Source organism: Corylus avellana, chromosome 10 (assembly GCF_965113065.1).
Source record: "Corylus avellana chromosome 10, dhCorAvel1.hap1.2, whole genome shotgun sequence".
Lineage (NCBI taxonomy): Eukaryota > Viridiplantae > Streptophyta > Magnoliopsida > Fagales > Betulaceae > Corylus > Corylus avellana.
Genome location: NC_142499.1, coordinates 4900481 through 4928392, shown reverse-complemented (window position 1 = coordinate 4928392; position 27912 = coordinate 4900481). Strand labels below are relative to the sequence as shown.

Here is a 27912-nt window from a genome sequence, read left to right as displayed (position 1 = left end):
ATGTGTAAAGAACTTTCCTTGTATGGTGTATTTTTTTCAATTCTATTGTTCTCGTGTAAACTTATATAAATAGAAGGGAAAAATTCACTTTATCTTCTTGAAGTTTCAGAGATTTTTCAATTTGAACTCTAAAATTTAAAAATTGGCAATGTACCCCCTAATATTTCAAAAAATTTCAATTTAAATCTTGCGTTACTAATTTCCGTCAAATTGGACGGAAATCTCTAAAACCAAAACCAAATTCTCTATTACTTTGTTCAGTTCAAGCATTTAATTCACGTGTATAAATTATAATTCAAGCATTAAATCATGAGACTCAATCATTCAAATGTGGAGGGGCCCAAGCCACCCAATCTCCTTGACTTGGCTGAATATGGGCCCCAGCTGAAGGGGAAGAAGGATACAAATACAATAGCTAGCTTTTTGCTCGGAATGGTTTGGATTGAGTGAGGAATAAGACAAAAACTAGTCCTATCCTGGTCTGGTTTGAGAAAAGAGAATTTGTCACTTCGATTCCATAAGGAGAAAGGAGAATGAAAATCTTGGTTTTACACTAGGTAATTCTGGCTCTTCATTTACAGGCTTGAACCTTCGAGCATCAAACACCCTTCTACTTGATAAATTTCTCTGTACTGCTTCCGATTTTGAGTTTGTATTCTATTTCTGTCTTTCCTTTCGTCTCCTCTTATTGGTTGTGACATCTCTTTGCTTAAAACAGATTTACTTGATTGTTCAAGTTTGGCAGTAGATTGTGGAGTCTAAAGCCATGGGTCTTTTCCAAATATACCGACACTGCATTTTGCTTTTTATCTAGAGGTATGTTACATCATTCTATTATGATCAAATTCTTCAAATTTAATATTAAAAAAGCATTCCCCTTTCCAATTTTTTTTTTCCCTCTTCATTTATCTACATGGTATTGTTTTTTTTTTTTTCTTCAATTCTTTATTTCCCATCAATTGCTGTTATTATTGTTAGTATCCTATTTTTGAGTTTCCCGAATGTTTAGGTAACTCAATTCTACTACTCAGAAACGGCTAATTGAACCTTTGAATTAATTTGAACTCAGGTCCTTCTTCATAACATCGAACTCTTGAATTTCAACTTTAATTTTTATTTTTCATCTGGGTGTCTCTGCTTTGAACCCAGTTGATTTAGAGGCCTCCAGTCTTCGGTGAGAAAATGCTATATCTCTATGTACGCGTTGTCAAGGCCAAGGACTTGCCCGCAAATGATCTCACTGGTAGTTGTGACCCTTTCGTGGTGGTAAAGCTCGGAAAAGGCGAGTTTACAACTCGGCATTTTGAGAAGAATTCAAATCCCGAGTGGAACCAGGTGTTTGCTTTCTCCAATGATGAGATTCAGTCTTCAGAGCTTGAGGTAACTGTCACGGATTAGGATTTTGTGACGGATGATTTCATAGGTGGGGTTTGGTTTGATATGAATGAGATTCCGAAACTGGTTCCCCCGGATAGTCCTTTGGCACCGCAGTGGTATAGGTTGGAGGATAGGAAGGGGGATAAGATTAAGGGGGAGCTGATGTTGGGTGTTTGGATGGGTACCCAAGCTGATGAAGCATTTCCAGAAGCATCGAATTCAGACGCAGCAGGAGTTAGCGGGACTGATGGTCTTGCTAATATCCGTTCGAGGGTATACTTCTCTCCTACGCTTTGGTATTTGAGGGTCAATGTAATTGAAGCTCAACATTTGCAACTGAGTGATGAGAGTAGGGTGCCGGAAGTGATTGTGAAGGCTATCCTGGGGAATCAGGCTTTAAGAACCAGGATTTCTCACAGCACAACTTCTAGATGGAATGAAGATTTAGTGTTTTGGAATGAGGATTTAATGCTTGTAGCAGTAGGACCAGTGGCGGGTCCTATATATATATATATATATATATATATATATTTATAATAAGGTAAATACAATAAAAAAATAAATTATACCATAATATATGTATCACAAATCAAATCAAACTCATCAAATTACCTAACAAAAAAAAACAAAAATCAAAAATCAAAGTAACTATTAAAAATCTTCATCTAACGACGTCACAAACACATAATAATTTAAATCACTTACGAAATAAACTAAACACAATTAAATGACTACTAGTGTCTAAAAAAAATGAGTACTTTTAGTGGACTATTAGCATACAGCTATTTCTTTTAGAAAAACCTTAAATCTCAAAACATAAATTACATTAGAGTCTAAGCCTACATAAAAGAGACTAGAGTCTAAATTTAGCCAAAAAAAAAAAAAAACCACATTTATCTATAAACTATGACCAAAAACACTAAAAAATTCACCCACTATCTTTTTTTAATAATAAACTATTATCTACTCTCTCTACTAATAAAATATAACTTTATTCTCCCTCTCTTTAATAAAAAATAGCCTCATTTCTCCACAAAATGACCATTTGAACGACAAAAAGAAGGCTAAGGGCGCCCTGGTAACTTTTTTTACCAGGGACACCCATTGAAAATACTTAATAAATTTTAGAAAAAAAAAAATTTGACCAGGGATGCCTGCCCCCAGGTCGCTCCTGTGTAAATCCGCCACTGACTCAGTGGCGGATTCAGGAGTTCATTCTACCGGGGGCGTCAATAAAATAATAAAATATAATGATAAATAATTTTTTTTTCTCTTTATATATTATATTTTTATTATAATATGGTAAATACAATAAAAAAAAGAAATTATACCACAATATATGTATCACAAAAAACATATTTATATGCTAAATTGATATATTAGTTACCATGTAGGCACTAATACAAAAGTAAAGGAAAATGCAAAATACAAAGTGCCTAAAATTGCATTCTATGCGGTCTTAGAGAAACAAAATCATTAAGTATTAAATCTGAATCGAAGCTTTCAGCAATTCTCCTTTCAATATAGACAAGTAAATTATTTTTAAGAAATTCATCTTCCATTTTGTTACGAAGCATTGTTTTAATAATTGTTTACTTCTCATACTCTAATGATATTATACTAAAATTATTAGCATATTCCGATAGCTGTTAGCCTAAAATGAATTAATAGAAAGAACAAATCTAAGATTGACAATAATCTTCTGAAACTCGTTGATGCTTGACAAAATCCCAAAATACTATATAAAACACACCAAAAAAAAAACGATATTGTTTTAGAATAAGATAAACAAAATGATGAAAGTGAGAGATATATCTCAATTAAAAATCTTAAATTATAACCAAGACAAATTAAGAGCGATGTCATAACTATGACAAATTAAGGCGTTAATGGGTTTAATTATAAACTTTACTCTCAACTTACTCGGTTGGGTACTTGGATTATAACAAGAAAATGCCAAATATCGATAAATAAACATTAAATTTTTTGACTTTTATTTTTTATTTTTTTAATGTGAAACCAACAAATCGAAACAGCTGGAGGAGTTTTTTACCTTTTTTTTAAAAAAACAAAAAAAAAAAATTTGTTATCTGGGACGGTAAACAATTTAGCAATAAAAATATTTTTTAAAAAAAGAATTTTTAATTTTTTTAACCAGGGCCGACCGCCCCAGGTCGCCCCCACTTCTCTCCGCCTTCCCGTAGACTAAAAAGGTCGACAAATTCATCCACGACTCCACGCCATTTCATGATCTGTTTGTGGATGTGTATTATCCATGATTTCCGATTAGCTTGAATTAGTCGATCACTTTGATTCCATAAAGAAAGAAGAGAAAAGAGAATGAAATCTTGGTTTTACATCAGGTAAGTCCGACTCTTCATTTACAGGCTTGGACCTTCGACCATCAAACTCCCTTCTACTTGATAAATCTTTTTCTCTGCTGCTTCCGATTTTGAGTTTGTATTCTATTTCCGTCTTTCTTTTCGTCCCCTCCACTCACCGTGTTGCTCTTCTTGGTTGATTGTGGAGTGTAAAGCCATGGCTCTTTCCAAATAGACCGACTTTCTGCGTTTTGCTTTTTATCTACTGTCGTTACCAGTTTCTAAAATCTAATTCTAAAAAAGCCTGCCTTATTTATTTATTTATTTTTCTTATCTACGTGGTGTTGTTTTGATTTGAGCATTATTATTATTATTACTATTATTATTGTTGTTGTTGTTGTTGTTAGTATCCTATTTTTGAGTTTTCCGAATGTTTAGGTAACTCAATTCTACTCAGAAACGGCTACTTGTCTCTTTTTTGTTTAATTAGGTTTCTTGGAACCTTCGAACTATTTTGAACTCAGGTCCTTCTTCTATAACATCGAACTCTTGAATTTCAACTTTAATATTTCTTTCCATTTTAATGTCTCTGCTTGGAGTCCAGAAGATGCAGACGACTACACCAGAAGACTTTTTGTTGGAGGAGACCAATCCCCGCCTTGGAGGGGTAAAGGTCGCTGACAATAAGCACGCCAGCGCCTATGACCTCGTTGAAAGGATGTTATATATCTATGTACGCGTTGTGCAGGCCAAGGACTTGCCCGGAAAAGATGTCACTAGTAGTTGTGACCCTTACGTGGAGTTAAGGATCGGAGACTTAAAGGGTATGACTCGGCATTTTGAGAAGAAGTCAAATCCCCGGTGGAACCAGGTGTTTGCTTTCTTGACATCTCGGATCCAGTCTTCACTGCTTGAGGTAACTGTTAAGGATAAGGATTTTGTTAATGATGATTTCATGGGTCAGGTTTGGTTTGATATGAATAAGATTCCGAATAGTCCATTGGCACCCCAGTGGTATAGGTTGGAGGACATGAAGCAGGATAAGGTACTTAAGGGGGAGCTGATGTTGGCTGTTTGGATGGGTACCCAAGCTGATGAAGCATTTCCGGAAGCATGGAATTCAGATTGGAGTGGAGTTAACGGTAGTTATGATGTTGGTAATCTTCGTTCGAAGGTATACATCTCTCCTAAACTTTGGTATTTGAGGGTCAATATAATTGAAGCTCAGGATTTGCAACCGAGTGATAAGGGTAGGTTCCCGGAAGTGTTTGTGAAGGCTATCCTGGGAAATCAGGTTTTAAGTACCAAGATTTCTCAGAGCGGGACTATTAATCCTATGTGGAATGAGAATTTGATATTTGTAGTAGCGGAACCAATTGTGGAGCCCTTGATTTTACGTGTAGAAGACAGAGTTGCAACTGACACCGATGAAATTTTGGGGAGGTATACAATTCCTTTGCAGGATGTGAAAAGGAGGCAGGATAATACACCTGTTGACGCTGAGTGGTATACTCTTGAAAAGCATGTCGTTGTAGAAGGGGAACGGAAGAAGAAAACCAAAGTTGCCTGCAGGATTCATGCGAGGATCTGCTTGGAAGGTGGTTATCATGTCCTGCAAGAATCAATGCACTATAGCAGTGACGTTCTACCGACAACAAAACGGTTATGGAATTCCAGCGTTGGAGTACTGAATTTGGGGATTTTAGATGCTCAGGGCCTGGAGCCGATGAAGAGAGATGGGCGTGGAACGACTGGTGCTTATTGTGTCGCAAAATATGGTCAAAAGTGGGTAAGGACAATGACGGTTATCAATAGCTCTTCACCCAGGTGGAATGAGCAATATAGTTGGGAGGTATTCGATCCTTGTACTGTCATAACGATTGGGGTGTTTGATAACTGTCTTCTGGATGTAAGAGATAAGTATGGCGGGGGAAAGGATTTATGTATTGGGAAGGTAAGAATTCGTCTTTCCACCCTTGAAACTGGTCGTGTTTACACATACTCGTATCCACTTATAGTTCTAAATCCCGATGGGGTAAAAAAGAAGGGCAAAATTCATTTGGCCTTGAGGTTCACATGCTCCTCGTTACTTAATATGATGAGTATGTACTCACAGCCACTTTTGCCAAAAATGCACTATCTTCACCCATTAACTGTTAGCGAGCATGAGAACTTGAGGCTCGAAGCAATCCAAATTGTATCGATGAGCTTGAGCCTGGCTGACCCACCGCTAAGGAAAGAGGTGGTGGAGTATATGTTGGATCCAGGCTCCCAAATGTGGAGTATGAGAAGGAGCAAAGCAAACTATTTCAGGATTATGGCAATTTTGAGTGGCTTAATTGCTGTAGGGAGATGGTTTGACCAGATTTGCTACTGGAGAAATCCCATCACAATCGTATTGATTCACACCTGGTTGATAATACTGGTTATGTACCCTGGGCTCATCTTACCCGCAATTTTCCTCTACCTTCTCTTGAAAGGGCTTTGGAACTATCGATGGAGGCCGAGGCATCCTCCTCACGTGGACATTCGCCTTTCTTATGCGGATTCTGCGAATCCCTATGAACTTGATGAAGAATTTGATACAGTTCCAACTTCCCGGCCTTCTGACACTGTAAGGATGAGATATGATCGATTGAGAACTATTGCCGGGAAGGTTCAGACGGTGGTAGGTGACGTGGATACTCAAGTGGAGAGGCTACAATCTTTGCTAACCTGGCGAGATCCAAGAGCAACAACTGTGTCCGTGGTTTTCTGTCTGGTTGCTGCTATTGTTTTCTGTGTTATACCATTCCGAGTTTTGGTCCTTGTCACAGGATTTTATATGTTGAGACATCCAAGGTTTCGTTATAAGCTTCCTTCGGCACCATTGCATTTCTTCCGGAGGTTGCCGGCAACAACAGACGACCTGGGATAAACGACGCCTTCTGTTGAACAGTAATGAGTCATTGTTCATCTATAAGTGTGTAGGCTGTGAACCACTCTCTATGCTTAATTTATACATACTTACTGGCTTTTGGTTGATGGGACTTTGTACCATAAATTCCTACATCTTTAAAGATTGAATTAATTATTTCTTTTCCGTTAACTCATATCTCTTTGCAACGCGTTAATTCAAAGGGAAAACAAAGGAAATTCACTCTGTATTAATTCCTTCATTATTCAGTACAATTACATCGATATATTCTTCCCAAGGATGTGTTGATTTGCTATACTCCTACCCTTAACCAACCACTAACATATAAAGATAGATAACATAACATAAAGTTCATTACTGCTACTAATCCTGCATCGTAGGTTAGGTAGACGACGTTTCTTTTTTTCTTAAAAATAAAAAAATAAAAAAAATGAACCCATCAAGATCAAGCAAGGTAAAGTGAAAGGGGGCAGGTACCTATTTTGTGCTCAAATCATGGAATATTGAGCTGAAGTATGTGTTTGCTGTGAACTAATTTTTTACGTCCTCAAATCCCAACACGGATAAGTGCATGGAGCCACTCTGTTTTCAACCCCAGATTTAAGGTTTATAGCAAAATAAAATTTTTGAAGAAAACCAGCCCACCCAGTGTGTCGTGCATTAATCTATTTATTTTGGGAATTGATGTCTTTCAACAAGTCGTGATTGGTAAACAATGTGAACTTGGAGTAATGCTGCGTACCATTCTTTCATTTTTTATTTTTTTTTAATATATTTTTTTTATCTACTACACCCCTAAACCCTAAATTTAACGGTAACTTTTAAAATTACAGTTGAATTTAAAATGAATTTGAGATAATTTTGGGCAAAACTATTCCATCTTGAGAAATAAGAATCTTAAATGGACTAAATTTGTTATTTGTTTTAAATTTCACAATATTATAATTTGATTTAAATTTAGAGAAAAATATAATTTAGCCCCTCAAACAACCAGCCATTTTTATTTTAGCCCCCTAATGTTCAAAAAATGATAAAATAGCCTTCCAAACTACCAAACAGTTGTAATTTGGTCACTCCGTTAGTCATTACCATCAAATATGATGAAAAATTTAATACTACGTTGTTTTGGCAATGTTAAGTTACAAAAATACCTTTTTGAAAAAAAAAAAAAAAAAAATCAATTAAAAAAATGCCACCCAAAACGACGTCATTTTGAAAAAAAAAAAAACCATGACCTATGGGGTGGCCGCAAAGCCACCCCCCGGCCTGTGGGGGTGGCTCACTGGCCACCCCCATGGCCTATGGGGTGGTCGGTGAGCCACCCAATAGGCCATGGGGTGCCCTGCAAGCCACCCCTAAACCATCGTTCTTTTATTTTTTTTTTCAAAACGACGTCGTTTTGGGGGGGGGGGGCATTTTTAAAGGGCATTTTAGTAACTTGACCTAAAAAAACGACGTTATTTTGCATTTTCCATCCAATTTGACGGTGTTGACTAGGGGTGTAAACGAGCCGTGCTTGAGCGAGCTTCCCTTGTTCAGGCTTGACTCGTTTAAATTTTACTCGAGCTCAAGGGCGAGCCAAAAAAATTGAGCTCGAGCTCATGATAAGTCGAGCGCTCTTATATTTATATATTTAAAAAAAAAAAAAAATTAAACTTCAAATATTCTTAAACAGCTTAAGAAGCCAGCTTGCATATGAGCATTTGCTTAGCTTGGCTAGTTGAGTACGGAGCCTCAGTCAATACAGCAAGACACTTGGTTTCAAAAAGAGAGGATATGCATCCTTTTATAGATAAGCAAACTTGGGAATTTGTGTTTTCTTAACAATGTGGGACAAGTTAACAAGTTGTATTCAGACTATATTGGGACAACGCCCCCTACAATTTTTTTTTTTTTTTTAAACGTTTCTCTCAATCTCTCTCACCAGTCATAGCGCATCTTCCACCTGAACTCTCATTTCCCACTCTCTCACTCTTGCTCACCGGTCATAGCGCATCTTCAATAGTTTCTGCCTTTCGCAATCTCCTTCAATTGTTTCTGCTTGATTCTTCTTCCTTTCGTTTGGGTCTGCTCTAATTGACTCAGGGTCTTTTTAATGATTACTCTCTCTCTTTGATCATGAAGGGTTTAGAATTTTTCATTTTCTAACGCTTAAATATAAATGCAATTTTAAGATTTTAATAATTATGAGATTTATAATTAATTATGTGTTACTTAGTTTATATATATATATAAACTACGAGCTTGCTCACGAGCCTAACCGAGTCAAGCCGAGCTTATTTCGTTTAATATTCGAGCCAGGATTTGTATTCACGAAACATTTCATTTAATAATCGAGTCGAGTACGAGCCGAGCTTATACGAGCCGATCCCGAACTCACGAGTGAGTGGTTTACTCACTTAACACCCCTAGTGTTGACTAACGGAGTGGCCAAATTACAACATTTTGGTAGTTTGGGGGGCTAAATTATACTTTCCCTTAAATTTATTTGTTTCCTTTATTGGATTTGGATATTAAAGAGACACTTGTTGGCATTTTTAGACTACTACTTGTTACAATATATTTCTAGATATGATTTTATTAAGGGATTAATTCTAGCATTCATGCTAGGATTTGATTTGAGCATTCATTCTAATTCAATCAAATCTGATTTGATTTGATCTCCCATATATTTTTGTATTCTTTCTACTTTCCTATAAATAGGAACTCTCCGTATTGTAAATCATTAATTGAATCCAAGAAATGCTAGATTGCTAGACCTCATTCTCCTAACCATTTCTTAACCATCTTTTTTATCAAATGGATTCAAATCTACCATTGGATTTGTAGGTTTACATATGGGTCCTACATATTCAATGATAGATTTTTAAAAAAAATATATGTATGGAGATGGTTGAAAAATGGTTAGGAAAATGAAGTTTAGCACAATGTAGTCTCTAGGGCGGAGAAATGGTAGGCTTCATTCTTCTAACCATCTCTTGATTATCTTTTTTCAAATGGATTTAAATCCACTATTGAATTTGTAGGTCTACATGTGGGTCCTACATATTTAATGGTAGATATAAAAAGAGAAATACTTAGTGTCAATATTTTTTCAATCTCATCTTACAAATCAACCATTAGATTTGTGAACTTATGTGGACCCTACACAAGTTAATGGTGGACCTAACGAATTTAGTGGTTGATCTAGTGAATTTGTATGATAATATAGGAAAAAAACATGAGCCAAATATTGACACTAAGCATTTCTCACAAATATTGACACTAACCATTTCTCATTTAAAATCAAAATATGTATGGAGATTGTTGAGAGATAGTTAGCCGAATGATGCCTAGCATTTATCCTCTAGAACTTTATCTTGTTGACGTAGGTCATAGACCAAACTACGTAAAATATTTTATATTATTTTATTTTATTCCTATCATTTCATGGAATTATCTTTTCTTTCACCACTTATCGTAATTCTCTTGGAGGCTTATGCTTTCATATATATGGGAGAGCGCCAATGAACATGGTTAATATATACGGTATATGGCATTCTGCTTCGATGTTGTATTCATTCAAATTCAATCTTCTTCTTTTTTTCTTTTTTTTTTTTAAAAAAATACCAAGGAGACACGACTTGGCTCTTAATCAAATTAACAGTACTATGTTGTATTTACTACGTTATGTGGGTTTTTTTTTTCTCGCTGTGCTGAAGTGGTTTGATCTTGAGGGGGAGAATTTTGATACTGGTGGATGCCTTTCATCAGATCTTAATCGGTTTTCTGCAATACCTGCCCTGCAACAACCATTTTGTGGTTGTTGCCTTTACTGCAACGGACTCTTTACGGAGTTTCTTTGCAATTTGAAACCGCCTTGTGTGGCCCTAGAAAAAGACCGGCTTGCTTATGGTTCTTATGAGATCAACGGCAACACCATTGCCTGCTGTTGGGCCCTTTTGGACCTGATCCAGAATCTGTTACTGTTACTATCTCTGTACTGCATTTTTCTTTCGGAATTTGTTATTAGAGTTTTCACCCCTTTTGTTGGTTTTTAGTCCTGTACCCCATTTCCCTTATTTGCTTAAAAAAAAAAAAAAAAAAAAAAAAAAAATCAAATCAAATCAAATCAAATTAACAGTACTAAAACTCTTCAAGACAAGGCTGCCTAGAAGAAGGCGTAGAACATTATGCAGCGGTTGCATGCAGAGCTGATCACAAAACTCAATTCAACAAACCCACAAAAAGAACGATTTTACAACAGAAAAAGAGAAACAAGCTATATATATATATATATATGAAACGAATAAATTCATGAGTTGTCAACATGGCGCATAAGCTTTACAGATATAATATTGTCCTCATAATAAACAAATGCCACCGTGTCAGGTAAAATGAAGATAAGAACAGACAATGAAAGATATAGGTTGAAAAGAAAATTCTGGAGTTGTAAAAAGTAAAAGGAAGTCAAAATAACAAGATACTTGTACCTCCTCACAAGATGTGTTTATTACTTGCTGCATATGCAAGTGCTTTTGTCTCTTTCTCTTTTTCAACATTACTCGAAGTTACTTGGCATAAGGGGGTGGAATTTGGCCACTACAAATGCATTGCTTTTATTTATTTATTTATTCTCCTTGAGGTTGCTTGTCAAGAAGGGATGGAATTGGGCAAATGCAAATCCTTTGTTTTTTTCTCCTTCAAGTTGCTTGGGCACAACAAAGTAGTGGAATTGTGGCAATTCAAAATATTTTGCTATCACAAATCTTAAAAAGCTTCAAAAAAAAATCTTACCACCTGGTTTGACCTCCCTCAACCAAATAGCTGCCACCACCACCACTTACCTCTCCCTTGTGTACCCGTGCGAGTGAAAGCGAGAGATATGGAGATGCAACAATTTATAAGAAAGGGTTTCACACATGCTAGTTTATACCACGAAAGCGATGACAGTGATTGCCATCAATTGACGTTCGTAGAAGAGCTGAAAAATGATGGCGAGGAAGAAGTTGTGTGTAAGGTGTGCAAGGAACCGGTCGAAGTGGGTCCCACTTTCAAATGCAAGACATGCCAATACCTCTGTCATGTATCATGCTTCAACACTTCAACCCTTAATTTTCACTTTGGTCGAAGGCACGATGATCAATTGATCTTCGCAGAAGAGCTAAAAAACGATGATGGCAAGGAGCAGGGAGTTGTTTGCATGGCATGTAAGGAGCAAGTAGAGGGTCCCAGGCACAAATGCTCCACCTCCGAATGCAACTTCCGACTTCACAAATCATGCGCTCAGCTGCCCCACCAGATACAGTGCCACCTCTCGCACCCAAACCACATCCTCATTCTTATGCCGCCAAGGTCCCATTCTAGTACTTGTAATGCTTGCTGTAAATGGTGTTGTACATGCCTCTTTTACCGTTGCAGTGAGTGCAATTTCAATCTTGACCTCACGTGTGCTATCCTCACACGAATTAATAATATTGACGATTGCCAACATGCATTCTTCCCATTCTTTAAGCAGATCTATTTCACTTGTGAAGCCTGTGGTCTAGAAGGCACAGACTTCGCCTCCGTATGTACCATTTGTTGACTTTTCATCCACTCCAAATGTGTTGGATTTTCACGCACCATCATAATTTCAAGACACCATCATTCCCTCACTCTTATATATTATCTTCATTGTTAAGCCAATGATTTCAACGACGTATCTTGTAATTTATGCTGTCAAAAGGTGAAGACAGAATATACAGCCTTTTGTTGTCAAGAATGTGATTTTGTGGCACATTTGTATTGTGCAGATGCACATAGACACAAAAATTTAGATCACATGTTGCTGCCTAAGAAATTTGTTGATGTTATGGAGAAAATCAAGTCAGGTGAGATACGACATTTTAGCCATCCACATAATTTAATTCTTAGCCATAAGGAGGTTTTAAATGATATGTTGTGTGATGGGTATATGCATTTTATAATCTCGGCTCCGTTCTACAATTGTACGCAATGCCACTTTTTTCTCCATACTACATGTGCTCAATTACCCAAAAAGAAGAATCACATACTTCATCAACACAGGCTCACCCTCCTCTCAGACGCACCTTACATCGGTGGAGTATACTTTTGTGAAGCTTGTGGCCATTCTCGCCAAGGCTTCAGTTATAGGTGTGACACGTGTGAGTATCATCTTGACGTTCAATGTTGTTCAATTCCAGAAATCTTGAAACATGAAGGTCACCAACACTCCCTCTTCCCTCCTGTAAGTTCTAATAAGAATTGCAATGCTTGTGATCACAAGGACACGAGGGTATTTATATGCACTACTTGTGATTTTGCATTGGGTTTTGAATGTGCAACACTTCCACTCGTAGCTAGGCACAAACATGATGAACATCCCCTTGCACTCACTTATGTTGCTGAAAACAATTTTGAATAATATTATTGTTTGATTTGCGAAGAAAAGAGGGATTCAAATCATTGGTTTTATTATTGTGAAAAATGTGACTTTCCTGCTCATCCCCAATGCGTTTTAGAAAAATATCCATACTTGCGAAAGTAGAAGGCACCAGCACCCTCTCACTTTTGTTCAAAAGATTGACTGCTCCTCTCCATGTGTTGCCTGTGACAAAACCTTTGATGGCATGGCCATAGAATGCAATCCATGCAAGTTCATCGTCCACTACTGGCCTTCAGATTGTTTGCCGAAACATAAGGAATAACGTGCTATATCTGTAACATTACATGGTTGCGTGGATAATGGGTGCATGAGTAAGTTTGGTTGTTGAGTTTATTAAGTTTCGGTTGTATGGTTTAATAAAGCTAAGCAATTATATATATATATATATATATATATATATATATATATATATTTTTTGACATGTCTACATAAGGGAAGGAGGGTTTTGAACTAGTGACCTTCGCTTTATGAGGTGTGGTTCACAACCGATTAAACTACCCCTTCAAAATAAGCAATTGTTATTTTGCTTAAGCTATATATCATTTAGTTTATCCCTTTAAGCTTGGAGTTTGTTCAGTTGGATTGAGAGTTTATCTCGAAGCCTAATAAGAACTATCAATAAAGAGTAGTTGTTGAGTTGAATTTGTCTTTTATTTCTATTGTTATTGTAATCTTTTATTTCAAGAGTTAATAAAATCATCGGCCATTATTTTTCACACATAGGAGTCAATCTACATCACCAAATTTTATGAAAAAATAACTACTAATGGTAAAAAATAGACACGAAAGAGAAAACTATTTATGCGGATCAATCATTAAACAAATAAATAACAAAAGACTATATATATATATTAAGACAAACAAAAGGCTATACTATCCAATGCATGCACAAAGGTTATTTGATTGCATACTATAATATTTTTTTAATTTATAGTCTAGAGTAGTTTTTAGTTAAAAAAAATAAGCAAAATAATTTATTTAATTGCATTTGGTTTGTTGAAATATTATTTTCCGTCCATGCATGTAATTTTCTCATCTTCATAAAAATTTTGCTTTAGGAAAACTTGGTGAAAGAGACCATTAAGAAAATTTCATAATCCCGGCACTTACGTTGAGCAAGTAACCTTTGTATATGGCTAATCAATTTCCTACCACATTTATTGTTAGATATTGAAGAAGAAAAAAATGTGGTTAAAATCTCATAATTTTATGGCAGTGATTTTGATCATCTACAATTTTTAAGATAGTCTATCAACTATATTTCTTCAAATCCCAATCATTGTTTTCAAATTAAATGGTTAGAATTTTCTCATAAATGTTATGATGTTTACAAACTCGACATTTATTATCTAATTATTTATCATATTTGAGATAAATATATGATTTTTTTTTTCTGATTTTTGTTGCTGTAATGTTTGTTGTCTGTAGTTTGGTTTTTTTTTTTTCTTTTTTTTAAAAAATAAAAAATAAAAAACTAAAAAAAGGCAAGACTATTTATACATATTAGTTTGCACTTTGAGCAAGAGAATTAATGGGCCGTTCTAGCCGTGTTGGGCTCCCTCGTTTGGTAATTGAGGGGTCCAATGGTGTATTGGACCATCCAAGAAAGATATTGGTGCCCATCATGATTTGGTCCAGAGATGGTAACCCAGATTGTGAGCCGTTCCGGTCCATCATCCATGTTCGCTTCAAATCTCTAATCGATTCGAGACTCTACTAATTTATTTACCACCATCCAAAATACACATATAAATAGGTGACATACACACACAATTTGTATAGTATTTTCTTATGGAAAATGTGATGACATATTTATTAAATCAAATACATGGGATAGAACCATATGTCACACGTGTCTCAACAAAATAACTTTCACGTCTTCCCATGTTAAAGGGTATAAATTCTTGGTGATAATAATTTGTGAAGCTCTATAAATAAAGTTGTATACTCAAATTATACTAATAGAAAATATGTAGCCTATTACGGCTTTGAAAAGTGGATGTAGGATATATGTTGAACCACCTTAATCTATGTATTTATTCTATTTCCTTTCATTATTATTATTCCGCTTTTATATTTATCATATTATGTTTTTTATTATCACAAAGGATTTATATCCTTAACATCCCATAGCAAAATTTTGTACCATTTTTTTTTTCTTTTTTTCGTAACTTCTTTTTTTAGTAATTTACCTCATAAGTGTGTCCATACGTAAGTCTATGAGGATCTCCGGAAATAGTGGCTGTTATAGCTACTGATCAAGATACTCATTTATCTAATTTTAACTATTAGTTTTTCGGTACAAATTCTAACAGATTATTTATCATAGATAAAAATTTTCTCCAAACCAGTTGCATATTAAATTTTTAACGTCATTATAGCAACTAACTAACTTAGACTAAATTTAATGTGCCTTTGAAATGTTTATAAACATTTTGCACTATTTTAAATGGATTAGAGGATATTTCCTTTACATTGGTTTGAAGGAAATTTCTGTCAATTTATCCTAACTCTTTTTTTTTTTTTTTTTAATATTATTGTTCAATGCATTTTTTATTGTGAAAGTTGAGGGAAGAAAGAGAAAGAGGCAGAGGAAAGGAGAAAACAAAAAAAGGATAAAAAAAAAAAAAAAAAGAAAAAAAAGAAAAAAGAAAAAGACTTCAAGAAAGTTCACTTTAGCAAAATGGATGAAAATACTGTGAGAGTTAAGACTTATGATGCCGTTGTAAAAAATGTAATAGGTTTTTTTCTTTTAAAAATTACAATTTCAATGAAGAGTTTGTATTTGATGGGACTTTTGACCGTAAATTCCTACATCTTTAAAGATGGAATTAGTTAGTTTATTTTCCGTTAAACTCATCTCTCTTGGCAACGTGTTAATTCAAATGCAAAACAAAGGAAATTCACTCTGTATTAATTCCTTCATTATCTATATACATATTCTTCCCAAGGATGTGTTGATTTACTTCTTCAAATCTCACCATGGATAACTGAATCAGCCACTCTGTTTTTAGATCAGGATCTCATACAATTTCTTTGAAAGTAAATTCTCAAATTATGTAATGTAGGCAATTTTTAGAAATGAAAATGCTACATATTAAAAGGTGGGATGTTATTGAGTTAACCAAAAAGAATTTTCTTCTCAAAAGTCTTTATCTTCACTTTTATAGAGACACTTCTTTTTTATAAATCAAAAAACAATTTTTGACTCAGGTTTTCTATAACATAGAAATCAAGAACTTGATGAAAATATACTAAATTCTCAACTGTTACATACCACATTTTTAATACGTGGTATTTTTCAAGTGTTTTGATGCCTAAAAATAACTTAAATTATGTAATTTAATAATCTACAATTTTTAAAAAAAAAAAATGTAAGAGATGATAACATTGTTTCAATCCCAAATTTAAGGCTGATTACAAAATAAAGTTGTTGAATAAAACCAGCCCACCGAGTGTGTCGTGCATTCAAATTTATTTTGGGAATTGATGTCTTTCAACAAGTCGTGATTAGTAAACAAGAAATAGTTTGAAATGGAGAGGAATAGGTTAAGCTAAAAAGGGGGACAAAAACTGTCCCACTATTAAAATTTTTGGCCCAACTGGATCTCGTCCATTTCAAATGAAATGGAAATGATCCTTTTCTTGGAGTAATGCTACGTACCGTTAATTAATTAATTTTTTTTTCTATCTTCCCAAAACTTATCTGATTTCTAAAATTATCATTAAATTTGGAATGGATCTTAGACATTTTTGGGCAAAACTCATCCATCTTGAGAAATAAGAATCTTAGATGGACTAAATTTGTTATTTGTTCTAAATTTTTCAATATAATTGAATTTAAATTTATTTGATTTTTTTTTTTTTAACATGTCCACACAAGCGGGAAAATGAGAAAATAAAATTCGAGTTAATGACATGTGCTTCATGAGGCATGATCCCTAACTAATTGTTAACATTTTAGACTACCACTTATCGTAATTCTAAGCAATTCAAATTCATGCCAAACTGCCAATGAAACATGATATAGCATTCTGCCAAGACAAAGTGCTCTTAGAAGAAGGCCTATAGAGCGGTACAACAATCATAAGATGAGAACAAAGTGAGTTTAAGGCTTTAAGCCGCGTTTAAGATAAAAACAAATTATCTTAGAGTATATTAAGATAAAAAAAATTACCTTGCACTTCTTCTATATTGCAATATGCATGTTTTCATTTATTTTTTGTTTGAAAAATAAAATCAGTATCTGAAAGTAAGCTCTAAATTTCATAAGCTCTAAATTTCAAATTTTAAGGTTCTTGGTTGTGGTTGTGGACTTGTCATTGTTTATGGTTAAAATTAGAAAGGAAACAGGATGAACAACAGAATGCTCAAGAAAGATAAAATTTAGTGGGTAGGACCAAATCTCAAATGGGTAACTAGCTTAATGGGTTAGGGTCAAAAGTAGGGTTAATACTATTTTTAATGGGTAATGGCCAAAAGATTTGAGAATAAGTAAACAACTTTTAGGTTTTAATGGGTATGGTCCAAAAAAATTTTTGGGTAGGAGCATTATATTTAGTGGGTGGAGCCAAAAATTTTATTGGATAAGGCAAAAAAAATTGTGGTCAGGCCCCTTTTTATTTTTTTTCTAGCTTGGGCAAGGGCCAATTGATTTTGACGTTAATTTTTTTTTTTTTTTTTTCCTAAAGAATGGGGGCCATTACCTATACTGCTCCCCTCATTTCGTCACTGTTTACACTTACAATATTTTCGTCATAATAAACAAATACCACTGTGTCATGCATGTAAAATGAAGATAAGAACAAGCAATTTAAGAAAGATATAAGTTGGAAAGAAAATTCTGGATTCGTCAAAAACACAATATACTTGCACCTCTCACAAGATATATTTATTACTTTCTCATGTGCAACTTCTTTTTCTTTTTTCTCTTTCTCAACTCAAAGTTAGTTGGCACAAATGGATGGAATTCAGCCACTACAAATGCTTTTCTATTTTTTTTTTTTTTCTCCCCTTGAAGTTGCTTGCCATAAAGGAATGGAATTCGGCCACTAACAAATGCTTTGCTTCTTTTGTTTTTTTCCTTGAAGTTGCTTGCTACAAAGGGGTGGAATTCGGCCACTACAAACGCTTTTTTTTTTTTGTTTTGGGTTCTCCTTGAAGTTGCTTGCCACAAAGGGATGGAATTCGGGCACTATAAATGCTTTGCTTTTTTTTTTTTTTTTTTTTTCCTTGAAATTGCTTGCCAAAAAGCTAAAAGGGGTGGAATTCGGCGAATGCAAATCTTTTGATTTTTTACATTTTTCTGTACCATTGAATTCCTTCCGCCGGTGAACCAATCTCTATGCTTAATTATATATACTGGATTTTGCTTGATGGGACTTTTGACCGTAAATTCCTACATCTTCAAAGATGGAATTAATTAATTAGTTTTTTTTTTTTCGGTTAACTCATCTCTCCACAAGCTCACGGAAACAAAGTTGATTTTTAAAGAAAAGGAACCCATCAAGATCAAGCAAAGTAAAGTGAAAGGGGGCAGGTACTTTTGTTGTGCTCAAATCTTGGAATATTGAGCTGAAATTATGTGTTACTTGGCACAAAGGGGTGGAATTCGGTCACTACAAGTCTAGACATGCTTTGCTTTTTTATTTTTTATTTTTTATTTTTTTTAAAAAAATCTCCTAGAAGTTGCTTGCCACAAAGGGGTGGAATCCGGCAAATGCAAATCTTTTGCTTTTTTTTTAGTCTAGTTGAAGTTGCTTAGGCACAAAGTAGTGGAATTGAAGCAATGCAAAATCTTTTGCTATCATAAATCTTTAAAGCTGCCAAAAAAAATATCTTACCTCCTAGTTTGACCTCACTCTACACGACCAAATAACGGCCACCCGCTACTTACCTCTCCGTTGTGTTGCGCATCCGAGTGATAGCGAGAGATGGAGATGCAACGGTTTCTAAGAGAGAGGTTGACACAGATTAATTTTGTCCACGAAAGCAACATGGATTGGCATCAAATGGCGTTCGTAGAAGAGTTGAAAAATGATGGCAAGGAACAAGTGGTCTGTACAGAGTGCAATGAATCGGCTGTAGTGGGTCCCACTCTCAAATGCAAGACATGCCAATACCTCTGTCATGTATCATGCTTTGACGAGTCAACCATTAAATTTCACTTCGGTCATAGGCACGATGATCAGTTGATCTTTACAGAAGAGCTGAAAAATGAAGATGGCAAGGAGGGAGTTGTTTGCATGGCATGTGGCGAGCAAGTAGATGGTCCTGGATACAAATGCTCCACCTCCGAATGCAACTTCCAGCTTCACAAATCATGCGCCATGCTGCCCCGCCAAAAGTGTCACCCCTCGCACCCAAACCACATCCTTATTCTTATGCCATCAAGGCAATATTCCAGTACTTGTAATGCTTGCGGTAAATGGTGTAGTACATGCATTTTTTACAGTTGCAATAAGTGCAATTTCAACCTTGATATCACGTGTGCTACACGCACACTGATTAATAATAGTGATGATTGCCAACATGCATTTGTCCCATCCTTTAAGCAGATCCACTTCACTTGTGTGGCATGTGGTCAAGAAGGCACAGACTTCGCCTCCTTATGTACTATCTGTCCACTTTTCATTCACTCCAGATGTGCTGGATTTCCACGCACCATCATAATTTCAAGACACCATCACGCCCTCACTCTTATATATTCCTTTCATCGTCAAGCGAAGAATTTCAACGACATATTTTGTAATTTATGTCGTCAAAAGGTGAAGATTGGAAATGCAGCCTTTTGTTGTCAAAAATGTAATTTTGTGGTACATTTGTACTGTGCAGATGCACGTAGGCGGAAAGATTTAGATCACATGTTGCAGCCTGAGAAATCAGTTGATGTTATGGAGATGATTAAGCCAGGTGATCAAATACAACATTTTAGCCATCCACATAATTTAATTCTTAGCCATGAGGAGGTTTTGAATCACAAGTTGTGTGATGGGTGTATGCATTTTATAATCTCGGCCGCTTTCTACAAATGTACACAATGCCACTTTTTTCTCCATACTACATGTGCTCAATTACCAAAAAAGAAGAATCACATACTTCATCGACACAAACTCACCCTCTTCTCAAATGCACCTTACGACGGTGGAGTATACATTTGTGACACTTGTGGCCATTCTCGTCATGGCTTCACCTATGGATGTCAAGGTTGTGAGTATTATCTTGACGTTCAATGCTGTTCAATTCCAGAAATCTTGAAACATGAAGGTCACCAACACTCCCTCTTCCTTCCTGTAAGTTCTAATAAAAATTGCAATGCTTGTGATCATAATTACACACAGTCCAAGGACACGAAGGTATTTGTATGCACTACTTGTGATTTCGCCTTGGGTTTTGAATGTGCAACACTTCCGCTCGTAACTAGGCACAAATATGATGAACATCCACTTGTACTCACCTATGTTGCTGAAAACAATTCCGGAGAATATTATTGTTTGATTTGCGAAGAAGAAAGGGATTCAAAGCATTGGTTTTATTTTTGTGAAAAATGTGACTTTCCTGCTCATGTCCAATGCATTCTAGGGAAATATCCATACATCAAGTTTGGAAGAAGTTACAAAAGTGAAAAGCACGAGCACCCTCTCACTTTTGTTCGAAAGACTAAAGACTCCGCTCCATGTGATGCATGTGGCAAAATCTTCGATGCTGTGGCCATAGAATGCACTCAATGCAAGTTCATCGTTCACTGCTGGAATCCAGAGTGTTTGCAGAAATATAAGTAATAACGTGTTACATCTGTAACATTACATGGTTGCGTACGTGGATAATGGCTGCCTGAGTAAGTTTGGTTGTTGAGTTTATTAAATTTCGGTTGTATTGTTCAATAAAGCTAAGCAATTGTAATTTTGCTTAAGCTATATATCATTTAATTTATCCCTTTAAGCTTGGATCGGAGTTGGTTCTGTTGGATTGGGAGTTTATCTCGAAGTCTGATAAGGACTATCAAGAGTAGTTGTTGAGTTGAATTTGTCTTTTATTTCTATTGTTATTGTAATCTTTTATTTCAAGAGTTAATAAAATCACCCCAGCCATTATTTTTCACACATGGAGTCAACCTACATCACCAAATTTTATGAAAATAATAATAATTAGTAACGGTTAAAAAACAGACACAAAAGAGAAAACTATATATGAGCAATTTGATTATGTAGCTTTATATAATTCAAACACTTTGAACGGAATTTTGAATTTCGTAACATTCTTTTATATAATTCGAATATGAATCTCAATTGAGAATGGGCCGTTGAAGCCGTGTTGGGCTCCCAGTTTTGGTGAATTGAAGGGTCCAGTGGTCATGTATTGGACCATCCAAGAAAGATATTGGTGCCCATCATGATCTGGTCCAGATATGGCAAATAAAGAAAACCCAGAAAACCCATAAATTATTTTTTTTTATAGAATTCTCTTATTGACAATGTGATGTCGTATTTATCAAAGGGATAGAACCATATGTCACACGTGTCTTAACAAAATAACTTTCACACCTTCCCTCCCATAAGGAAAATTTTGCAATATTTGTTTTTTTTTTTTTATAAGAAAAACAAATTTCCCTGCAATTTACCTCATAAGTGTGTTCATACATCTATGATCTATCCCTTTATCATCTCTTCCAAACGCTTAAGAGCATTTCTAGAAATAGAGACTATTTTAGCTGCTCAAGATACATATAATTTTTATTATTTTTTTCAATTTTAACTATTAGTTGTTCAATATAAATTCTAATAGACTATTTTTTCAAATTCTGTATTTTGTTTAAATATTATTTTTGAATGTATTTTTTATTGTGAAAGTTGATGGAGAGGGAAAGAGAAGCGGGAGAAGATAATAAAAAAAAATACGTTCACTATAGCAAAATGAATGAAGAATACTCTATTTTAAAGTATCTGCTGGAAAAGTAAAATGACTCGTAATAATTATATTTTATGACTCATATAAAGAGTTTGTTGGATATATGATATAATAAAGTAAAATCAGAACTTTGTCCTATTTTTATTTCTTTGTCCTCTTCTTATGGCAGTCAATACTTTATTATTTGGTAGGACGAGAAGGTGGAATAGGTTTGAACACATGCATCATGGTTTATACACAGAAGATGAATTGATTTGTTGCACTAAATATAGTAGAATTCAGACAGTAGAATGACTAAGAATTCCATACAAGTGTGAAACATTGGAATTTTATCAGTAAATTTTGTTCAAGTCATGATTTGTGAGGAAGAGGACTTGTGTCTGTTGAATGCTGTGCCAAAGCCAAGTCAAAGGAGGCCCAACTTATCAAAACCCCTTGGCTCATTGTGTACCTGCTGCCTCTTAGCTTATCCAAATATTTAAAAGCCTTATACTTCGCTGCATTTCGTGATATATAATTCTTTGTTTTACTTTCATTTATCATTTTTAAGATGCTTTTGAAGATTTAAGTCACCGATTTATAGAATCGTAGAAGTATTTTTTTAGTACATCTTGTTCATAATATAAAAAAATTAAAAAAAAAAAAATATATATATATATATATATATATATATATATATATATATATATATATATATTTCAAACAAAAAAAACCCCACTAAAACCCATTAAAAAACGTGAAGAATTTGAATAGGAAAAAAAAAAAAAAAACGTGCCAAGAATTTTAGAGACTTGAACCGAAATCGCATTCCACAAAGTGAAAGGGATTAATGGGTAAAAGAGAACCTTACATTTGATATGGCATACCGTGGGGAAATTGCAATTTGCAGTTGATGATCTTTGAACAGAACAGGTTCAAAAGTAATTAAAGAGAACTATTTGGACACGATTTGTATAGTGGAAATCTAGAAGGGAGCTCTAATTAAAAGGCCAAGCCAAGGGCAGCCGTCTAGATCGGGGCCAGGAGGCCGGTGGGCGGCGGGTTATCTGAATTTAGTGCCCAGAGGAAAAAAAGACACGGGCGGTGGCGGTCAAGCTTCAAACAGAAAAAGAAAGCCCCATTCAATTCATTGCGCGCGGTTGACGGCAGAAACAGAAACAGCAGGAAAACAGCTCCCCCAACCGGATTACGATTTACTATATATTGGGAAACTGGAAAAGAGGGCTCATGGGTCCCGCTTGGAAATTTGGACCCTGTTGATAAGGGTGGAATTATTAAGGCCCATATTGGCCCCCATCCGATTCAATTGAAAGATTGCAAAAGAAATGCCAAATATAGCAAATTCTGCTCTCTCTTTTTCTCCACGATTAATATCCAACTAAAAAAAATACACATTTCCCTCTCTCTTGAGGTTCATCGCCTAACTTTTCCCCATCTCATGACTTTCCATCCTTTGATCATTCTCTTCAAGTAAGGCCCATTATCTTATTCCCTAAGCTCTAAAGGTGCTATTTCGTTTAGTATAACAAGATTTGCCTTTTTGTAGTAAGAAAGATAAACAAGGTAACATAGGTCTTAGAATTATTCTAAGGGCTTATCATTTTTAACATGACTTACAAATTCGATACGAACTCAACATAAAATTAGTGGGTTTAGATTTTTGAACTGTTTAATCAACTGGGTCAAGTTAATGTTAACCTATATAGTTTTATAATCATGCATTAATGCGATTTGAATTCGACACAATATTTAGGGTTGACAATTTTTAATATGACTCGTGAATTTGACATAAACCCAATATGAAATTAGTAAGTTAAAGTTGAGAAGTTTGACCTGTTTAATTAAGTGGGTCGAGTTGGAGTTTACTTATATAGTCTTATATCCTAATTCAAATTCATAAGAAGTCTAGAGGATTGCATAATAATGAGTACAGGATTTCCACAATATTAATAATAGTTGTGATTGATGGCTTAATTCACTCTATAATCAAGTTAATATAATAAAAACGTAGCCTTATAGAGCACTTCTTAGTGGTGGACATAGACCATTAAGGACAAACCATCCCAAATTCTTTTGTCTCTCTTTACTTCTGCTTTGTTCCTTTTTTTTTTAATATATATTTTTACTTGGTATTGGAGCCAAGTCAACCCATATTGATAATAGTTGCCTTGTGATAATTAGTTCACCTACAACACCATAAATAGGATCTCTTGTAACACACTATAATCAAGTTAGTACAATAAACATGTAGCCATATAGGGCATGCACTTTTTAATCTCTAAAGTCGTACTACCCCCAACTTAATTTGTCTTAATTTTTTTTTTGTTTATTTTCATTGTAACGTATAACAGTTTATTAAATAATATTACTCCCACTCTCATACGGTGATTGTGGGATAGTTATCCCAGTAAGAAAATTCACTAACTTATTGGGAGCAAGAATCATCAACATGCCCTGGGGCCTCTCTACTTAAACAAACAAATTAATATGTTAATTATGAATTAACTAGATATAGAGTGTCATTAAGTTATATGTGATTCTTTGAAGACTAGTGTGAGTATCAATAATTATATAGAAAGACTAGGAAGTGGCTGTCCTCTGTTGGCGGAGTTCTCATTATTTCATATGTCAACTTTATGCAAACCTGAGAAACGTGCTTTAAGAAATAAGATTTTGTTGCAAATTCCACCAACAATCTGACCGGTGTGGGAGAGTGGTAACACCTTTTGGTGCAATGCATGATGTCTTCCTCGTTGCCTTACCCTCAACTTAATCAGAACAGTCTTCAAGCCTGCAAGAAGATTCATATAATTAACATAGATAAACAGAAATTAATAATGATTGCTTAGTTGACCAACTGCTCAATTCAAAAGTCAACCAAAAAATTAACAAGACTAATAATAGAAAACATCATTCAAGAAGGTCGATTCATTGAATCGGATCAAATTGGTGCTCAATCACTATCATTATAAGTAGAAGAGTATTATAAGGTGTGATTAAAACTATTGATAATTTGTTTCTTCTTCTTCTTCTTCAAAGTCTTTAGTATAAAGAAAATAAAAACTAGAAAGAAAAAAAAAAAAAAAAAAAGAAGAAAATTCCCAATATATATCTTCTGTGGATGATCATGGGTTTGAACAAGGCAACCAGCAACGTTAAAGTTAGATTTCCAAATTCATAATTGACTACCCTGGTGGACTTCTTAAATTTTGTAGATAATTTTCCCGAGAAAATTAAACGAAATGCAGCCACACCTTAAAATAGGCTATAATATTAAGTAGTTGGAGGTCGGTACCCAATAACTACATATAGATTCAATATGCAGATAAAATATTACTCAATGATATCTATTAAATATGCTAAATCTAATTAAACAGGAACTTGAACAATATATTATTATATGATAATAAAAAAAATAATTCCATAACTTAATCAAACGTACACACACATATATATATATGTCACAATGTCAACTTTGGAGATCGTATTGAAAGATAAAGGGATACATTAAAAAAAAAAAAAAAAAAAAAAAAAAAAAAAAAAAGGCTTAAAATGGAGAGTCAATGGCATACGTGTAATGTCAAATGATGTTTTAAATCATGGCACACAAATTACAAGCTTACACGGTGAGCAAATTACGGTTTTATTGTTTCATTTGGAATTAATGTCGTTTTCAGGTTGGAAATGTCGACTCAGCCAATCGGAGTTGGTGGAAAACCTAGCTACTTGAATGGCCTTGAGCAGACCTATTAATAATCTAATTATAAAATTAGTTTACTTTGTGCTAATGTGATCTGATATACCTAATCCAAATTATTTGTTTTTTCATACATATAAAATGTCTCATTGAAATTTAAGTGGAAGGGCTGAAGCTGAATTTGGAAAAATTTTAAACGGTATAATAAATAAAAAGGTGAAGCTGCTTGCACATCCTTTTTTTGTTAGAATATATATGATCATTTTCTGTTAATGCCAAAAATTAATCAATGATTACACATACATAGTTCTCGATCTGAGATTTCTACAAGACAACTGAATGTCCGAATAGCGCTGCGAAATGGGGAGGGGGCTGTGACGCCACCTCCGATACATAAGTCAGTAAAAATATGGGTTGAGAATGAAAGAGATAGATGGAGATTATGGCATGAGTGTATACCCAGGTCTAACCTCCTACTGACCTTATTGGCTAAGTACCGTTTTGATAGCGTGAATGCTTTTATTAGGCAATTACCAATTTACCATCAATTAGCTATTGATTTGGCCTTTGATCGCGCGAGAGATTATGGTCCCCCTTCTTTTAGTGAGTTGTATGTCTTTTCTAAGTAGGTGCACTTGTTGCTTTCTATAGAGAATAGTTGCTTAATATGAAATTTCCCTCAGGAACGTGTGCTTCACACAAGGTTGGGTTTTGGTGGACTAGCTGGTCCTTTGGGGTTGTGTTTAGTCTGGTTGTCCACTGGGTTGGTGAGAGTGTAGGCTTTCACAACAATTTCCATTTCACTTTAAATTTGAGATAATCATATCATGATTAAGACTTTATTTTATTGCATTTAACGATATATACATGATGACAAATGGTGGAAATATATGTTGTCACGTTATTTAACAATGTTACGCTTCATTTATTTGTAACTTCAAAGTAATTACCATATTTGCATTTTAGTTTTTCATACTCTCAAGGTTCTAATTAAATCAATCGATTTGTTTATGAATAGCTCGAACTCGACTCTAATAAGCTCGACTCTCCTTCTCTTACTCTCTCTACATGTTTAATTTAAGTGACTCGACCAAAAACTTCCACTGAAACAGATGAAAATATTAAAATTGTGTCAACATGCTTCAAGTTTGTGGAAACAAAGAATTAATTAATGTACATCACGCAAGTGTTTATCTATGCGTCAAGTGTTGGTTATGATATGAAATGTGAGAGTAGACGAAAGTGACCCGAGTAGGGTTCAGATTGAAAAGGGGAGGGGGGTTGGATCTTGCTAGTAAATTAGTAATTACATATAGTGACTTAAGGATAAGTTTGTCAACTTTGTTGACATTTACTATATAGGTTTTGGATAACCAAAAAGGCCGTGGAAATGGTCCAACCCCTAAACAGAAATTTAATATATATACTTCTACAAAAATAAATAAAAATAAAAATTTAGTTTGTGTTTTTTTTCTTCCCTTGCTATATTAATAATTAAACCAGAAAACTTCTTTGATAATGAGATCCATATAAGCAACCATGCTACTAATGATGATCAAATAATAATGGTTGGCCAACTAATACTTTATATAAATATATAGGCCTATTTGAATACGTATACAAACACGGGCATATATGTCGTTAGGTACACACTAGGGCATGAGTTTGAATCCCACAATATTAAAAATCTTTATGTCTGATTAGTGTAAATCATTTTGGTTTTTGGTGGGGTTGTGCCAAGCTATAGCCCAGTTGGACTTGAGAGAGCACATGCGGTTTTCACCATCTAGACTCCTCTTATGCGGTTCAAAGTGGGTAGGTACTACTATGATCACGACCAAGTAGAATAGTTACAATTGATTTCCCTCACCTGCCTTTTTAAATTTGAAAAAAGAAAATGTGTATGTGGTTGACATATATTTGCCTCATAGAAAAAGACAAATCAAAACTTCTATCATCTATTTGCCTAGGACCATATGATATTATGTCTTTTTGGGTTGAAATTGCACTCTGAATTATTTTAAAGCTATTGGTTATTGTACTTTTCTTAAAAAATTTAAATTTCAGTTGCATTTGTTAGTCTAAATTAAATTAAGATCATTTTCTTCTATTGTTCCCTCGATTCCGTATTCAATTTTGCTTATTTATTGAAGTGGTGTAGGTTCACGCCTAATCCACCATCAATATCTCAACAATATTGATTTTCTTAAAAAGGAAAAAAAATTCATTGAACGAAACTTAATTGTTTAGTGATATACCATATATA

The 27912-nt window shown here is 34.6% G+C and overlaps 2 protein-coding genes and 1 pseudogene across 5 annotated transcripts; all 3 read left to right on the top strand.

The window, feature by feature from the left end:
• The first annotated feature begins 436 nt into the window (after nt 1-436).
• LOC148583277 (FT-interacting protein 3-like) lies at nt 437-6720 on the top strand. Of its 4 annotated transcripts, none has more exons than XM_088511262.1 (3): nt 437-557; nt 719-816; nt 4189-6720. In XM_088511262.1, exon 3 carries the CDS (start codon nt 4282-4284, stop codon nt 6613-6615), a length of 2334 nt encoding a protein of 777 aa, XP_088367388.1. In that variant the 5' UTR covers nt 437-557; nt 719-816; nt 4189-4281; the 3' UTR covers nt 6616-6720. The 4 variants fall into 4 exon arrangements, with proteins under 4 accessions (XP_088367388.1, XP_088367391.1, XP_088367390.1 ...); XM_088511265.1 differs by lacking the exons at nt 437-557; nt 719-816 and adding an exon at nt 3558-3740 and having other exon boundaries at nt 4189-4222; nt 4447-6720; XM_088511264.1 differs by lacking the exons at nt 437-557; nt 719-816 and adding an exon at nt 3558-3740 and having other exon boundaries at nt 4189-4222; nt 4303-6720.
• A 4759-nt stretch (nt 6721-11479) lies between these two features.
• LOC148583276 (uncharacterized) lies at nt 11480-13034 on the top strand (annotated as a pseudogene).
• A 5941-nt stretch (nt 13035-18975) lies between these two features.
• On the top strand, nt 18976-20539 carry LOC148583275 (uncharacterized). Its single transcript, XM_088511064.1, has 2 exons — nt 18976-20338; nt 20466-20539. The coding sequence occupies exons 1-2, from the start codon at nt 18976-18978 to the stop codon at nt 20537-20539; spliced, it is 1437 nt and encodes a 478-aa protein (XP_088367190.1).
• The last annotated feature ends 7373 nt before the right edge of the window (nt 20540-27912 follow it).

Excerpts from the sequence above, each read along its gene's own strand:
- LOC148583277 (XM_088511262.1), top strand. The coding sequence starts at position 4,282 with ATGTCTCTGCTTGGAGTCCAGAAGATGCAGACGACTACACCAGAAGAC.
- LOC148583275 (XM_088511064.1), top strand. The coding sequence starts at position 18,976 with ATGGAGATGCAACGGTTTCTAAGAGAGAGGTTGACACAGATTAATTTT. Across the intron at positions 20,339-20,465 it reads CTCCCTCTTCCTTCCTGTAA|GCACAAATATGATGAACATC; the intron begins GTTCTAATAAAA and ends GCTCGTAACTAG.